The 17,732-nt window shown below is 38.5% G+C and overlaps 1 protein-coding gene across 5 annotated transcripts in view; it reads right to left on the reverse strand.

Moving 5' to 3' along the window:
- GLS (glutaminase) overlaps positions 1-17,732 on the reverse strand; it is a 97,399-nt gene that overhangs the window by 74,334 nt on the left and 5,333 nt on the right. For 2 of the 5 annotated variants that reach the window (XM_074215481.1, XM_074215483.1), the window contains exon 1: positions 15,555-16,054. The exons of 1 other annotated variant lie outside the window; for it this stretch is intronic. In XM_074215481.1, coding sequence (XP_074071582.1) covers positions 15,555-15,910 — 356 coding nt within the window. In that variant the 5' untranslated portion in view covers positions 15,911-16,054. Of the gene's footprint in view, positions 1-15,554; positions 16,057-17,732 lie in introns of those variants that run through there. 2 more of the 5 variants (XM_074215485.1, XM_074215480.1) reach the window with 2 other exon arrangements.

Genomic DNA, 17,732 nt, shown 5'->3' on the forward strand with positions numbered 1-17,732 from the left:
CACAGAGTCATCATCCTGCATTACCAATATGTATTTATAAATGAAATAAATACACTGAAATTAATTTATTATTTTATTATAGTTTAATCATATCTAAATTATTATAGTAAGTAATAAATATTAAATTTTCACCAAAAACAACCCCCCCCCATGTTCCCATTCCCACTCCTAACAACAAAAAAGGCTGTTATTTTCCATACCTGAATTTAGGAACTAAATTAATGAAATCCTGGAAGACTCATAGGTATGCTGGCAACCATCACAGGAAAATTATAAAACACAGTCCCTCTGTAGAAACTGCCACGCAGCAAAGTCTATGTATTTAATAGCTCTGTTAAGACTGTCTGAAAATATCATTTCTAGATGTCTAAACATTTCCTGGATTATGGAAAAGTTATGCAACGACTCCTCATGTTAAAAAGTGGCAATTTATAAAGTTGTTTCCTAATAAGCTTTCCTCCCTTAATTTAGTTTTCAGTTTATGTATTTATTCTTTTAATGAGTTTTAAACTTGGTTTTCTGGAAAAATTTACAAATACAAGTTTAGATTAACTGTTTTGAAAATCTGCATATGCTGAAATAAAATATTTTATACTAAAATACACTGAATATTATATTTCTTATTTACTGTGAATTATTCCACTCTTGACAATCTTAAAAGAAAATTTCTATTTGGGACATCGGTCTGAGTACATTTATAGCCAGTTCATTCACTTTAATGGTAAAGGAAAAAAAAATTCCCATATTTTATTCACATCTGATAACTGCTAAATTAAGCTGAACAATTCTAATGCTTTAACATGTGAAGAAAAAAATTACACCATCTGTCAAAGCAAATAAATAGTAGCATTCATATTATTTACAGAAAATGATTCTGTCAAATGAACTACCCTTAGATGAAGTTTCTCACTTGAAAATAAACTTGCAGAATAAGCCTTCTGTGTATTTATCATGCCAGTGAATGGTGTTTACTTTGCCTAAAATCAAAGTAAATATCATAAAACATACAATTAACTTTTTCATGTGATTCTTCAGCTTATGCCACATAATGAAAAATAATGAAGGTTCTATTGCTATATGGCAGAAAGTAAATTTTTAATTCACAATATTTTGATTTTTTTGCTAAGAGTGATTCTCTATGTATTATATATTTATTTATATACATATATATATATATATATATTATGTTTGTGTGAATTATGCAGCATTAGAGTTAAAAAATTCCTCCTTAAATTGCAAATAATTTGGTGACACCCCTGATTGAATTTTTAGCAGCCAATGTGCAGCATTCTGTTACCTAAAGTACTTGAATGGAAGAATGGCAAAAAGGTAGGGATAGAAGATCATGGTCACAGAATCACTGATAAAGGCCTTGAATCAATGATCCTAGACCACTAATGCAATTAAACTCTGCCTAACCAAATTGAAACTGCCTTCAGAGTTCAGTTAATGCCTTAACTTGGTCCTCTACAATGGAATATCCCATCATTAATTCACTGAGCAATTATTAAGCAATTAATGTGTCAAGCACTGTCAACACAAAGGGGGAAAAACCAAGAGACCTTGGAATAAAATAACAATAACTCAACTGGCTATAAAACTCATTGTATATGAATAAGTAATTATAAAGTGTATACAAAGTAAATATAAAGTAATTTCTAGTGAAAGAAGAACCAAATCAGAGCAAAGGATCATAAAGCAAAGGCCTAAAATGAAAACAATAAGGAGTTAAATAATTGGTATTGCTGATACAAAGATTTTGGACTTAAAGAAGGGAAGATATCTATTTAAGAAGAGATGGCCAAAAAAGGCATTTCAAGAAGGAAAATAGGACTTAGTTGGGTTTAAAGAGATAGATGGCTTTTGAGAGGTTTGCTGACCAGAAATGACACATATATCAAAACTCAACATACATTTGTTAAAAAGCTAGAACATAGTAAAATCTGTACTAGGTGGTGAGGGAGGTACAACAATAACTACATTGAGCCTCTACTCACTCTTGCAGTGAAATAAAGTCAAAAGAGCCCTGGAACGAGCAAACAAAGGTGGGCTCCAACACTAGTTTACCTTCAGACGTCACTTCTCTCTATAACACTGTGTCTAGATGTAGATGTGACCCAGGGTTCTCAAAGGCTCTGGCAGTGGAGATGGAAGTTCTGGCAGTTTCCCAAACTGGAATCACTTGGAAATGAGGCCAGGTCAAAAACAACAGATCTTTTAGCCAGGGAGTTGTCTAGCTCAGTGTGGAAAGGACCATCAAGAGAAGCCTGGCTGGTGACAATAAGCTATAAAACAATTTTTTGTCATCATATTACTGGTCACATTTCATAATCTTGTATCAATACTTCATTACAGTGAAGATCATGAAGCCCATGAAACAATGGAAAACAACAACATGCTGGAGCAGGCTCAACTAGATTTGAGTCTGGTAATGGAGCTTTACTAAGTGAGGAGAGCTCATCACTAGGGGTGGGCCACAAGATAATAAATATTTTGGCAAGTGGCATCATCACTCTCCAATTAGAGTTTAAGTTTGTATAAAGCAGGGACCATATTATACTTTAATTCTTAAGATGGTCAGTCACCATACACTTATTAACAATTCTACAATGTGACATGTGAAATGTACCTAACTCTAAAAAAGCTAACATTCTAAAAGGGGGAGACAACAACATAAAATGATAAATAAAAAAGAAATCCATGTAAGGAACCCTTAAGGAGGGGGATTAAGAGGAATGACACCAACCAGGGACAAAAATAAGGAAAGGCCTCCAATAGAAGGTGATGCTTGAGCTGACTCATTAATGAAGCCAGGGATTCCAAGAAAAGGGAGTGAAGATAGAATGAATTCTAGGCATTAGAAACAACCAGTATACAGAAACAGACAATGGAGTGTCATTGCAAGAAGTAAGAAGGCTAATTATTTGACTGGACTATAGCATGTTGAAGGGACTATTGTGAAATAAAACTGGAAAGGTAGGATGGGGCCAGACTGTGAAAAGCTTTAAATACTAAGTACAATAGTTTAAATTAGATGATGTAGATAACAGGGAACACACTAGAGTTTGCTGAATGGGAAGGAGAGGGAAGAGTGACATGGTCAGACCTGAGCTTTAGGAAAATCCCTGCTGAGTCTGAGGAAGAACAGATTAGAGAGGAGAGATCTGAGGGAGGAAGGGCAATTAGGAGGCTACTGAAATAATCCAGAGCCTGAACTAAAATTATAGTTTGTGAATGTATAGACGAGGACATTTGTGAGAAAGATTTAGAAAGCAAAATAGCTGGGGTGAGAGTAAGGAATGCAAGATGAGACTAAGAAAGTTAGAGCCGGTGCTCTATCCACTGCGCCACCTAGCCACCCCGATTCTGGATGAGAGGATACTCATATGTCCATGACAGAAACAGGAACAATGAGAGGAACGATAGGTTTGGGGGAAAAGATAAGTTTTGCTTAGTAAGGTGATGAGTTGGAGTGAGTGAAAAGAAGATAAATGAGCTGCTTTGAATATGCTGAGCTTGAGATATTCATATGACAAGCAGTTTGAAATGTCCCATAGGGATCTGGTGATGAGAGATCCGATCACATGAGAAATGCCAAAGCCAGGGAATCACCTACACAACAGAGGATTGTTAAACCCATGGGAAGTGATGAGGTCCCTCGGTGAGAGAGTACAGAAAAAAAAGACAAAAGGGTGCTGGTATTCCTGAGGTGTACCTAATGCTCAGGATAGAGCTAGAAGATGGAATGGAATTCTCAATGACTGGCCTTAATTTTCTCAGTAAAACATACCTGGAGGAAAGGAAAGCCGTGAGAGACTGAGACAGCCATTCTGGTGAGAGAGATAAACAATTTAAAGAGTGACGATATTGCAATACTTTTTGACTGAATTCTACAACAGTAGAAGCGAGCATTAAGTGCTCAGGATAGATCAGATACTGGGAACCTAAAGACAAAACTGAAAACAGTCCCTGACCTCAAGGTTACATGAGAGGAGGAAAGGGAACAGTTACAGTTCCATACATATTCAACAAAACCAACTGTGCCTTTAATTAGGATTCCCAGACCTACCACAACTTACTCTGATCATCTATCTTTCCAACCAGATTGCTACACACATTCCTCACCTAAACACCCCTCCTGCCCCACAAGTTCTCAGCCATTCCATCTCTTGCTCTGGTAGCAACAATCAAATTAATACAAAGTCAAATTGGTAGAAGACAAGACTAGAACCCAGGTCTCTCAACTCCCATAGCATTGCTCTTTATCTCTACTAGGAACTGTCTGATCAGAAAAGCTAGACTTTCCCCATAAAGAATGACCACAGGGCAGCTAGGTGGAGTAGTGAATGGAGTCTGGAGTTAGGAGGGCCTGAGTTCAAATATGACCTCAAACACTTAATAACTACCTAGCTGTATGACCTTGGGTAGGTCACTTGCCTTGCAAAAAAATTGAAAAAATAACATTATATTTCAGAATTCTCCATTATCCTTTTCCCGGGAAAAGGGATGCAATAGATCTGACTTCTTAGTAGCTTTGTTCTGTAGCATGGCTTTTCAAGTCCACCAGCTGCAAAGATGCTATATTCCTATGGTCCCCCCCCAAAAAAAACTAGCTTTATCTCATTGGTAAGATGAATTTATGAGCCTCAAAGTCCTCTGACATTCAAACTCTAGGGGCAGCTAGGTGGTGTAGTGGATAGAGCATCAGCCTTGGTGTCAGAAGTACCTGGGTTCAAATCCGGTCTCAGACACTTACTAATTAACCTAGCTGTGTGGCCTTGGGCAAGCCACTTAACCCCGTTCGCCTTGCAAAAACCTAAAATATAAATAAAAAAAAATAATCACACTCTAGATCCGAGAGAACCTTATATACTTGCCAGTCCAGATAGCAAGGATAGGCTTTCTCATTAAGGCCTTAGCACTAGGCTTTAAAAAGAGTTGAATCTTTCAAATTTAAGAACAGTGTAACAACTTAACTCTGATTTGGGACAAACAGTCTAATGGGGGTTTCAACTCCCTAAAGAGTAGGCTCTATCCACTAAACCACTGTCTTTGTTGATTCTAATTATTTTTTATTTTTTTAGATTTTTCAAGCCAATGGGGTTAAGTGGCTTGCCCAAGGCCACACAGCTAGGTAATTATTAAGTATCTGAGGCCAGATTTGAACTCAGGTACTCCTGACTCCAGGGCCAGTGCTCTATCCACTGCACCACCTAGCTGCCCCAATTCTTAACCTAACTATTAATCAATGTCTCTGCAATAAAGAATATTTGGAAAGGCTTCTCTCAAAAGATGGGATTTTATGTCTAAGGAAGTCAGGGAAAGCCAGAAGGTTAAAAAAGGTAGGAAGGAAGAATTCCAGGATGGGAGCAGTGGTTGAAAATACAAGGAGTCTTTGATCCAGCAATTAAACTAGTAGGTCTACGTCCCAGATTATCATTAAAAAGGGGGAAGAGTCACATGTACAAAAATATTTATAGCAGCAATTTTTATAGTGGCACAGAATTGGAAATTGAAGGGAATATCCATCAATGGGGAAATGCTTAAAAAATTATGGTTTATGAATGTGATGAGAATTCAACTGTCCTTAAGAAATCATGAGGCAAACTTCAAAAAAATCTGGGGTTGACTGAATAGAGACATGCTCAGGCCTATGCTTTAAGATCACTTTGATAGCTGAGTGAAAGATAGTAGGGAAAGATCTGAGGAAGAGAGGACTATAACTACTAATCACTAGCACAAGTATAATGCTTACTTGTGTGCCAGACCCTGTGCTAAGCAGTGACAATTATCTCATTTGATCTCTCAACAACTCTGAGAGGTAGGTATTTTATAAAAGGATTTGGGTTTAGGTACAGAATAGATGAGATAACTAGAGAGTATTTTTACAAACTGATAATAAATGTCAAAACCTTTTATAATTATTTTGCTTTTTTATCATTAATTATTGGTACATGTATGATATGCATCATAGCCAATGAATATCAACTCTAAAAACGTAGGTTATTATTATGTAAGCACTTCTCTCAACCTGATGGAATTATCTGTTCTCCACATTAAGAGAGACAAAATCTATTGAATCTAACAATACTGTTAAATCCTGCTTATGTCCCCTCAACTTTCTGTTAACAAGGATATTTACTGGTCATTAAAAAATCTTTTCACCTGTTAAAACTCCCTAATGAGTCATCAGCATGAATTTGTTGTTTATGGTTAAATCTCAAGTTTTATCTAGAAAACTTATGATATGCTATATGACAGTATAGAATTATATAATATCCTATTATATAATATTTTTACATAAATGCGTTAATACATGTAGATGATGTTTGTTTTTCATCCTCAAAGAAGACCATGACATCAGCAAAGTGTTGCTGTGACAAGCAAATAAACTGCATTTGAGTGAGGGGCTACTGTGCTAAGTCACCAGGTTCACTTTCTCCTCCAGAGCCATCTGGGTCCAGTGGCCAGAAATGAATTAGGACAATTGGAGATGACCTTTGATGTGCTGCAATCAGGTTAAGTGACTTACCCAAGGTCACACAGTGTCTTACCTAGCTGTGTGGCCTTGGGCAAGCCACTTAACCCCATTGCCTTGCAAAAACCTAAAAAGCTTTCCAACTAGTCATTTTTAAAAGGTTGCAGTTAGAAATGAAATTCTATGCAGTTTTAATTAAATTATATCAAATGCATAAAAGAAACATTAGGACAAAATGGCATCAGGTGATATTAGTAGTTTCCTTCACTTATAAAAATTAGGGAGCTTGTAGCTGATCTCTAAGGTACCATTCTTAGCTACAAAAAGTTTATACTTTTAAGTCCTCTACCTAAGTCCAAATCTAATGACTCAATATAGCATGAGAAAAACTGAATTTTTTAAAGTCTAACAAGTGCCAATCGTATCAGGACTTCAGTAAGCTAGAAAAGTTTTTAATTACATGCCTTGGCAAAAAGACTATTTGGATACCTAATTTCTGAGGAATAACCTGGTGATGGTCCATCATCAAAAGGACTGCTTTATGGACAAAACTTGTCCAACAATCTAGAACATTTAGAGGAACTGAGAAGTAAGCAGAAAAAGTTTTCCCTTGACCCAAGGCAATACTTTTTATCTTCTTTATACCTTAATTTTCAAAACTATAAAATAAAAATGTTGGAAAGGATGATTTCCAAGTCCTTCAGAGTCTGACATTTCTAGAACCCTATAATTTTAAGCAGCTAAAATATTTATGCCACAAGATTCAAGCACTGATGTTCCTATATTTTTAATTCATGTATCCTCAGGCATTTACTTTAGATAATTCTAATGGCACTATTTATTGGACTTCTCATTTCAAAACAGATAATGAACCCAAAACAACAAAAGTGCATCATTAAAAACAGGTATGCCACAAAAAATTTAACAGTGAGGGGAAGGGAAAAAAACCCCAAAATATCAATCATGAAAAAAGCAGGAGCTTGAGGTCATTTAGTGAAGGGCAAAAACAAAGTGGGATTTAGAGCTAGAGTAGAGCTCTAATTCTTAATCTGAGGATTATGAATTTATTTTTATAATACTTTTGATAATTGTACTTCATATAATTGGTTTCCTATCTAATCCTAAAGTGATTTTTTTTTAACTTGTTTTTGAGACTTGGGTCTCCTTTATTTCATTCTATCTCCAAAGTGGGGCATCACTTAGGACAGCCACAATCCTGCTGATCAGCATTTTTGATGTGCTCTTGTTTTAAGCCTGGGCAGCCTGGTGACCCTCCATTCCCAGGGACACAAAATACTGTGGCCACTTAGTGCAAACACTTCATCTAATTTAGGCCATTCTGTAGTTCAAGCAATCCACCAGCTTCCCCATGGAAATCTATCTATCTATATCTATACCTATTTATATGCATTACATCTATATATACACATGTATATGTAGATAGAGATAGAGATATGTTTTGAAAAGAGGTCAATAAGCTTTAGATTGCAGGAAGGAGCCACATGAGTTAAGATGTCTAATACACATAGGACCTGGATCAGGAAGAATTGAATTCAAGGCATTCCTTAGTCACTGACTAGCTGTGAGACCCAGGACATATTATTTAAACTGTCTGTCTCAGTTTCCTTTATCAGTAAAATGGGGGGTAATAACCACCAATTTTCAAGAAAATAAAATGGGATAATAACTAAAGAACACTTTGCAAACCTTAAAGCACTTATAAATGCATGCTATTATTGGGACACAAAAAAGACTAAAGTGCTTGAGGGTAAGCATGTCATTTTGCTGATAGAAAACTGAAGGTTCCAGCAGTTAAGTGACTTGGTCATGGTTATATAGGTACTAAATGGCAGAGGCTGGGATTTTAATCCAAGTCACCTGCCTCCAAATCCCTGTTTTTCTTTCTTTTATTCTAAGGCACCACAAATAAATCCCTCCTCTTCATAATTCTCCCTAGATCATCAACAAAAGGTTAAATGTATTTGCTAAACAACACTTAGAACACCAAGACATTTAGTACATTTTAAAATTATTTACATGAAAATTATTAAATCAAGTTTTGGTTATCTAAAGGAGTTCAGATTACTGCAAAATTTACTCATACAGAACAATCTCATTCTCAATCATGTAATAGAAATTATTAATACAATCCATAATTTATTGGGGGAGGTAATAAAGCTAACTTCCCTCAGATTTAGTTACTTCTAAGGAATAAGATTGGTAGTTTTTCAAGCCAGTCATTTAAAGAATCTATTTCTATGCTACAAGTAAGCAGACTACAAACATATTCAATCTTGAAAACTATAATTTTTAGCTTAGCATAACAATTATCAACTGGTTTAAAAACAAAAGCTTTCACTTTAAAATCTATCTGCTTCTTTACATAACAGCAAATGATAATGAACATTACTTAAACAAATAATCCCTATCGGTTAGTCCTTGATGGGGCATGGTAACTGCCCCAAAATTGATACTTTAAATTTAACAGGTTCATAAAACTACCTAAATAATGCTGGTTTTGGTCATATACAATTAATTTAAACAACTTAACAACACGGAATTTTTTCAGCAGTTCCATTACTCTACATTAACTGTTGGACCCTCACTGAGACATATCAATCATTAGTCTTTTCTTTTGGCAAAACTCCTTAAATTTGCTACATTTCAGTAAGAAGTTGAATTAGTATAATCCAGGAAACCATAAACATACAACCTTAAAAGAATTTAGTGCTCCTGATCCATTAAAAAAAAATTTAACTACAGGAATTTCATTTTCTGTTTCTATGATCTTCACTCTAGTTGGCAATTTCCTTGTAAAAATCTTCAATTAATGTCATTCAACTGATCAAAAAACAACTGGAAACAGACAACAAATATTATGAGTAATTTCACTAAAAACAGTCAGCAAAGTCATGTTTATTTTCCATGGCAAAAAAGTAGCAAATTTATTTATTTATTGGTATGCACACTGAGTATAATTAAAGGTGAAATTCCATTTGATAATCCTTTCCTGAGTTAGCTAGTTTTGAGGTAGGCAGTTCTGTCTGCAAAAGGATGAAGAAACTTCTTCCAAAACTGGGAGAATATATTTAAGAAATATTCTTTAAGTCATCATTAAGCTAGTGCTTGATATCAAAGACTGAATTGTATTCTCATTCATCTAAGCAAGAGGAAAAATATAAAACAAAAAATTTTCATACTATCTTGTAACTTGAGTTAGCTTACAACAAAATATCACTGAAATAGAAAAATAAACTTAGCAACCAAAATTAATGGGCAAATCAAATTAATTTGAAAAATTGAAGGATTCCAAAATCATGTACTAAAATGTCCAAATAGTAAATTATTTTGCACTTAACAACTCTTATCACATTGTCAAAAATCTAATTTAATGTTTACTAAGTTGCAATAAGGAAAGGAAATAATTAACATTTAGAAACATTATCATTTTTCAATTTGCAATATAATCCCCAGTATTAAGATTTTGTGCCCTCCCCCATTAGACTTCCTATTTTAGAAATCAAGAATTATATATATATAAAATAGAACTATAAAATCCACACATTTAAGCTACTTAAAAGCATTTCTGCTTGAACCTATTCTAGAATAGCTATTTTTATAGGCCACTAAAGAATATTCTTACCCCAACCTTTAAGAGCATGTAAATCTAAGATGGTCACTTTTCTATTGTGATCCACCGGAAAAAACCTAAATCCAAAAAGAAAATCTTTGCCAGTGACTCTTTATCAAGACTTGAACATACACACAAGAGGCTTTCATATCTCTTTATACCTCAAAGGGCAAAACAATTTATACTCACAATTCCAGGACCAAAAAAAAAAAATGGGGGGGGGGGGTTGCAAGGCAATAGGATTAAGTAACTTGCCCAATGTCACACAGCTACATAATTATTAAGTGTCTCTGAGGTTGGGTTTGAACTCAAATCCTCCTGACTCCAGGACCAGTGGTTCAAAAAAAAGTTTAATCCCCAATATTTCCTTTTTTCTTTTAAATTTTAGCCAAGTTCAAAGGATGGAACCAATAGGACTATGGAGCACCATTCCATAGCAATTTTTTTGGCTATAACCAGAAAAAAGACCATCTTGTCTTATTCAATCTTATGCTACCATCAAGCAAAAGGCAAGTAATTTTAGGAGAGTCCTTTTAAGACTGGTTTTGAAAAAATAGTGATATCAATGAACTACACATTTAATGTTCTGCTTTTCTATAAGGATAACAGGACACAGGTCAACATTTAAAGTCGTCACATCTTTATTTTTCAAGGCCAAAAATATATTCACTGAATATAATTCAATGAATTTTAAAACTGCACAAATAAGGGTGGCTAGGTGGTGCAGTGGATACAGCACTGGCCCTGGAGTCAGGATTACCTGGGTTCAAATCTGGCCTCAGACACTTAATAATTACCTAGCTGTGGTGGCCTTGGGCAAGCCACTTAACCCCGTTTGCCTTGCAAAACTTTAAAAAAAAACTGCACAAATAACTTTGTATCTAAATGAACTTGAAGGAAAAAAACACTCCAAGAAATCAGAAATAAAATTTGATGTGAAAATCATTATTTTCTTTATTTTGTGTATATGTAAAATTATATCCTAATACTTCCTCATAAAATGACTCCAAGTTCCAAACAGCTAGGCTAGCAAGGCAGGAGTTTTTGGCAGGTTCTTCTCAAGCTGAAAAGGCTCCAAGCACTGACCTACAACAGACTACACCCTATTTATCGTACAAGGACTGACTTGCTAAATTCAGGGAGGCTCAAGTCATACTCGGGAGGGATTAACTTTTTGGCCACAGCAAATCTCAAAGGCCATCTTCATAGAGTTTGCAAAATTAATTGGTTTCTTAAACCTATGAAAACATGCATCTCTGAAACATTCAATTAAGTCATCAATTTTATTTTATATGAGCTCCCTTTAAAAACTTGCTACAGACCAAGTAAAAATGAGGAATCTAATGAAATCAAAACTGGTAACTTATGTTCAATGTTCAATCCAGCATGTTATGAAGCAGACTGCAGTTTTTAATTGTGCTTTTAAGTTATACTGTCCTTTGTATAGAAGAGTTATGCTTTTTATGTAGACAAATTCAAATTTCAAACATCCATGTTTTTCCATTGGGATTCCTCCAGATGACACCAAGAGTATATGAAGGTTATCTAAGCATTTAGGTAGTCTGTGACAGTATAAATTTCCTATGTGACAAATTCTTGACGACTAAACTTGATACCTTGGACCTTACTAGCACCATTATGTGCTAACCAACTGAATGTATAGTAAAGATGAAACTTTTAAGTATTGGGAAACTCAGGGAATAGGAAATTATGAACATGGAATTCTTATTCCAAAGATTTATCACCCCAGAGGAATGTCCTCACTAGTCTTTATGGTGATAATTTTTTTTTAGGTTTTTGCAAGGCAAACGGGGTTAAAGCGGCTTGCCCAAGGCCACACAGCTAAGTAATTATTAAGTGTCTGAGACCAGATTTGAACCCAGGTAACTCCTGACTCCAGGGCCAGTGCTTTATCCACTGCACCACCTAGCTGCCTCTATGGTGGTAATTCTTAAGGAAAGAGGTCATCCCTAAAGTAGTTAAATATCAAACCTGCACTTTACACACAATAGCTATGTGAGGAATGATCCAATTTAAAACATCAAATTAGTGAGTGCACCATGCAATGGGCAAGCATATGATGCATGAGTACATATATTTTTTTGCTCTACAAAAAAATAGTTGAATAGTGTGAGTCATTTACAAGGTCAGTTGTGCTTGTGGCACATTGCAATAATTCAAAGGCTCTTAAAGTTGAACTTGAAGGAGCCTTAAGAGTCCAGTCCCTAATATTACAGATGAAGAAACTGAGACCCAGAGAAGTAACCTGCCCAAGACCAAATAAGACAAAGTAGTAGGAGCCAGGATTTGAAGTCAGGCCCCTTAATTTCAGTCTTTTCACAATACCAACAACCTGTACTAATTTCAACTTAAATATTTCAAAATGTAAATAATTGTTTAAAAAATCTAAAGAGAACTCACAATATATTAGCAGAACATTCAATGGTGATTGAAGTGTTAAGCGTGAATCGAATATTTTGCTAGGTATAGTGATAAAAATAAATGGAGAAAATACAAATGTCTGCCCTTGGGAAGCTGGGATGATAAATGGTACAACAAAAACAACAATCAGGAACCAGACAGTTTACAGTCCTCACATTAAGTATGGCACTGGAAGGGAAATTAAATGGTCTCAAGTCCCTGGCAAGTCATATCTCATGCCTCTTAGTTTTTTTTTCCTACAAAAGATGATCTATCTCCAAGCTATTTCCCATTCCAAAATCCTATGAGTTTATGAATTTTCCATTTCCATGCTCCTAGTCACTTGTCTCTCTATCTGGAAATCTTTGTCCCTTTACCCCTGACTCTCAAACAAGGGCTCCTTTAAAAAAGCTAAGTCCTTCTTTTAAGTTATTGAAGATACCAGAGTTTAAAAGCAAATGTCTGGTACTTAAGTTGAGAACAAGAGGGCTGTGAATGGGGGGAAAAAAAACCATACAAAATAAAAAACATTGCACTCAAAAAATAGATTCATTTTTTTAAAAGACAAAGACCGATTCTGTAATATGACAAGATGTCAGTAAGCCCTAAGACTGATTTTTTTTCTTATAAGGAATTAATTCCAACTGCTCTGGAACTATCAAGAACTAGGTAACAAAGTAATCCCTTCTTTCATTCACATATACTCTAAGTTTGACAATGTTTTCCTCCCTCTCTTCATGTATCTTTTCCCCTCATGCTGCAGCAAAGCTTTTTCAGCAAAATTAATTCTAAAAAGAACTTTAGCTTATTTTGGACAAAATACAGCTTTTTTCTTATTTCTGCTTGTACTGTGAAAACGTCATCTTCAACTCTTGGTTTTTAATAATGTGCATTTTTCCAATTCTACTCAATCTAAAGAACAAAATGTATTCTTATTGACCCATTATCAATAAAAAAAAGATGTAGTTATTTAACAATGGAGCACATTCTATTTTATAAATGCACCCTTTTCCATAGGAAACTATGAGGCTTTTCAATTTTTTCTGGTAAATTAAAGACTAACAGATTGAATATATTCAAACAGGAAACACTAAATTTCTAACTATATTTCACAAATTCAAGTCAAAGGACTCCATTAGGGAGCTTTCCTATGCAAGGTGAGGAACCTTTTCCTTCCTCAAAGAAAGGCAAGGTAGAGAGGGGGGGGGGGGCAGAAGGGGAAAAAGAAAAGGTATTAACAAAGAACCGCTGAAGATTTGGGGGATAAGATCAAATTTAATTGATCTATAATTTAGATCCACAATGATTTAAATTTTATTAAATGAAAACATAAGGATGTAATGAGTGTATATTGTATGTACTTATATATAATTTAGAAAACAAGAATTAAACTGAGAGATTGTAACAAAGTTTATTAATGTCCCCATCTTGTGGCTTTTTTGGATATTGCTATCAAATAATGAAAAACTGTTGCATTTTTGCAACTAGTTATCTGTTAGTAATTGTCTCACTGAATAGATATATATATGTATATGTATATATATATATATATATATATATACACACACACACACACATATATATATATATGGTTCCCTAGTCTTTCTTTCACCTGGATGTTTCAGTCAGTGTAGTTCTTGATCGGACACTCACCCTTCCCCTGCAGTGAGCCTGGCAAAAAACAATGGTGCAGGGGCGGCTAGGTAGCAGTGGATACAGCAGCAGCCCTCGAGTCAGGAGGACCTGAGTTCAAAGGTGACCTCAGAAACTTAATAATTGCCTAGCTGTGTGACCTTGCTCAAGTCACTTAATCCCATTGCCTTAAAAAAATGGTGCAGAATTGCATAAAGCTTTTACAAAAACACAAAAAAGCTACTAAAATGGTTTCCATTCTAAAAAAAAAACAATCGTAGAGTTGTAGGGAACACATGCAGAAAACTGAGGACCATATGGAAAGGTCTGGGGAGTTACCAAAGTTAACTATCAAGGGCAACAGAGAAGCAACTCTAAATTATGAGAATTGTAAGAAGCGCAAAAAGCAGAAAAGTACCTGAGATCACATTATCAGTCAAAAGACGGTACTACAAAGGAGAATCTGAGAACTGTAGTTTAGTATCCATTCTAGATTTTGTCCATTTAGAATTTACAAGGTTTATAGTTAATATGCAAAATTCACATCTCTAGCAAAATGCCTAATTGAAATAAGAAAATGTAACCAATTAGATTCAACATGCTGTAATTAAAAAAATCTTGATATTAACAACCTATGCCTTAAACGAATATTTATTTTCATCAGGTGAACTACTTTTGTCCTATTTCAGTTTGAATCTCTGGAATGCTTCCTGAGATACATCAGCATCTTTTACAGCCACAGCCTCCTTGGAGTGGGGGGTGGGAGGCTCTTTTGCCACCCTCTGGTCTACAGGACCCTTTCCCTCATCCTCTGCCCCTTTATATTGCTTCAGGCGCCCCTAAAGCATCAGTGTAAAGGATATTCCTTAGTAATTATCACTATGCTTTTGGAAGTATTTCAGTTTGCCTCTTTTGACTGCTTGTTAGGAGCGAAAAATGAGCACGCTTAGGAAATGCATGAGGGGTGGCAGGCCCGGGTGCTCCGGAGGGGCCCTCGCCGCCTCCTCGGGGTCCTCGGCGTGGTTTCCGGCGTCCCGCGCTTGTGCTTCGAATCAGAGGCTTCCCGGGGCGCGCGGCGGCGGGGCGCGCGGGGCAGGGGTGAAGGAGACTGGGCCGGAAGGGAGAGACGGAGGGGCGCGGAGGGCCGCGCCGGGGGCGCCGGGGGCTCACGTGGGCCGCCGCCCCGGGCCGCGCGCATCCCCGGCGCAGGACGAGGGGCGGGGCCGGGCCTCGTCACGTGGCGCGCTTCGCGCCGAGCCCGGCCCGGCATCCCCCGCCCCCGCCCTCTTCCCCTTCCTCCCTCCCGCCTCGCGGCTCGGGCTCCCTCCCGGCGCGGCCACTCCCCGGCCCGGCCCGGCCCCGGCCCCGGCCCCCGCCGGAGGAAGCACTCACTTTTCTCCCCCGGCCAGCTCCTTGCCCTCGCCGTTGCCCAAGGCGTTGGCCTCGGCGGGGCCGTCCTTCGGCGGCGCGGCCTCGGGCGGCTGGCGCTGCGCGGGCGGCAGCGCGGCGCCCGCCTTGCCCAGCTCCTGCAGGATTTCCGAGTGCGAGCCGGACAGCGCCCGGCAGGCCCGGCAGGGCGGCAGCGCCCGGGCCCGCCAGGGCGGCAGCGCCCGGGCCGCGGCGGCGGCGGCGCGGGGCCGCCGGCACAGGGTGCTGAGGGGCTGGCCGCGCCGCAGGGCCGCCCCGGCGGCGGGCGGGTGCAGCAGCAGCAGCTCCCGCAGCATCTCGGAGGCTCGGAGCCGCATCATGCCGGCTGCCGCGCCGCGCTCACCACCGCCAGCGGGGCCGCTGCGGCTGCGTCAGGTCGGCGGCTGCCCGGCCGGGCGGCGGGGGCACGAGCGGAGGGACGCGGCGTGGCGATGCTGCCGCCGCCGCCGAGGCTCCGCACTGAGGCCCGGGGCCCGGGGGCGGGCCGCTGACATCGCGCTCGCGCCCACCGGGGGCGGGAAGCCGGCGACGGCCCGCCCGCCGGCCCCGGGATTATTGGCTCACAGCGCGGGCTTCTCTCCTGATTGGCGGGCGGCGCGGCCAGCCTGCTCGGGCTGCCCCGTGCCCGGGGGGGGGGGGGGGGGCGGGAGGCTGAGCCGGGAGGCTGACGTCGGGGAGGGGGAGGGCCCGCGTGCCCGGCCGCCTCGGCCCGGGGGGCTCCCGGCTGGGCTTAGCCTCGCCGAGGCCGCGGCTGCGGGGCCGCCTCAGGACCCCCGGGATCTGAGGACGTGCCCTTCAGCTGCCCGAGCTGGCCCTCTCCAGTGGCACGGTTTGGGGGTTAGCTCCCCCCTGAAACTTTCCATCTTTGGCTCCCACCCAGAAATGAAGTGTTTTGGAAAAAATGAATAAAATCCTTTCAGTTATGTGACTTAAGCCACAAAGGAAAAGAGAAAAGGGGGTGGGGGGGGAGAATAAATTTCTCTTCCTCCTGATAGGCTTCAAAAACCAAGAATTTCTAATTGCAGCCATTCAACTTAGACCAGTTACTCATTAGCTTGAAAATAAAACTTTAAGTAGTTTCTGCCCACTTTCAGTTTTAGGTAATTTGCTTTATTGTTTAAAGAGAAAATGCCTTAAGTCTCCTAATAAATTGTGTCTACTAAACTTAAATCCACATCTCCTCATTCTTACCTTCAAGTCCCTGATGGATCCTAGAAATTCCACTTAATTTGAACTCTTCACTGGGTGCCATGAATCTTTTTTTTAAATAATGATTAGTAATCAGAATGCCTTTGTGAATAGCACTAAAATAGATTTGAAATTCATGGATGAGAGAAGTTTTCAGATGTAATAATATTGATGAAATAAATAGTAATGTCATAAACAGCTCACCAGGTTTAGTAATCTAAAGAATTTTAACATATCTTATTAAGGTAATAGCAAGAAAATCTGGTTGCACTTAAGCACTGTGTGACCTTTGGAATGCCAGAACCTTCCTGTGCACATTTTTTTTTTCATTCCATAACATGCTAACTATTGGTTCATCTACCTATATAGTACAATCCAGGTATTTGCTACATTATCTGTGCTTAAACATCCTCACCATTCCTCATTCCATACACATCCCTCCCCCACTCCCCCCCCACAATTCCATCCAGTACCCCTACTTAAAAACCACCTCTTCCTAGTATCCCACCCAGAAGCTTCCTTCTCATAAAAATCTTCACCTTCATGCCTCACATTGAACTTTGCCTTGCCATTTATCTCTCATTATGTATATTGATTATCTGGCTTTGCATTTTCATATGTTACATAAGAACTTCCTATTCTCTAATTTTTTTAATCTTTTCCAACACCTAGTATCACACTTTTCCCATTGCAGCCATTTAATAAATATTTGATCAGTTTACTGAATTTTAAAAGACTAACAGCTATAAACCATATTAATCAGAAAAAAAGCCACTTAATACAATTTAAAAGTTTTTCCTTGACTTTTATTGTTTATTAAAACTAAGTAAATCAGTATTAGTAAATCTATAACACATTTAGGAGGAGACAGTTTCTAGAGAAAAGACTCTCTCAGCTATTTATCAATGATTTTTGTAAACCCTAGTATTTCCACTATCTCTAGATACAAACGGT

The sequence above is a fragment of the Macrotis lagotis genome, chromosome 1 (assembly GCF_037893015.1).
Source record: "Macrotis lagotis isolate mMagLag1 chromosome 1, bilby.v1.9.chrom.fasta, whole genome shotgun sequence".
Classification (NCBI taxonomy): domain Eukaryota; kingdom Metazoa; phylum Chordata; class Mammalia; order Peramelemorphia; family Peramelidae; genus Macrotis; species Macrotis lagotis.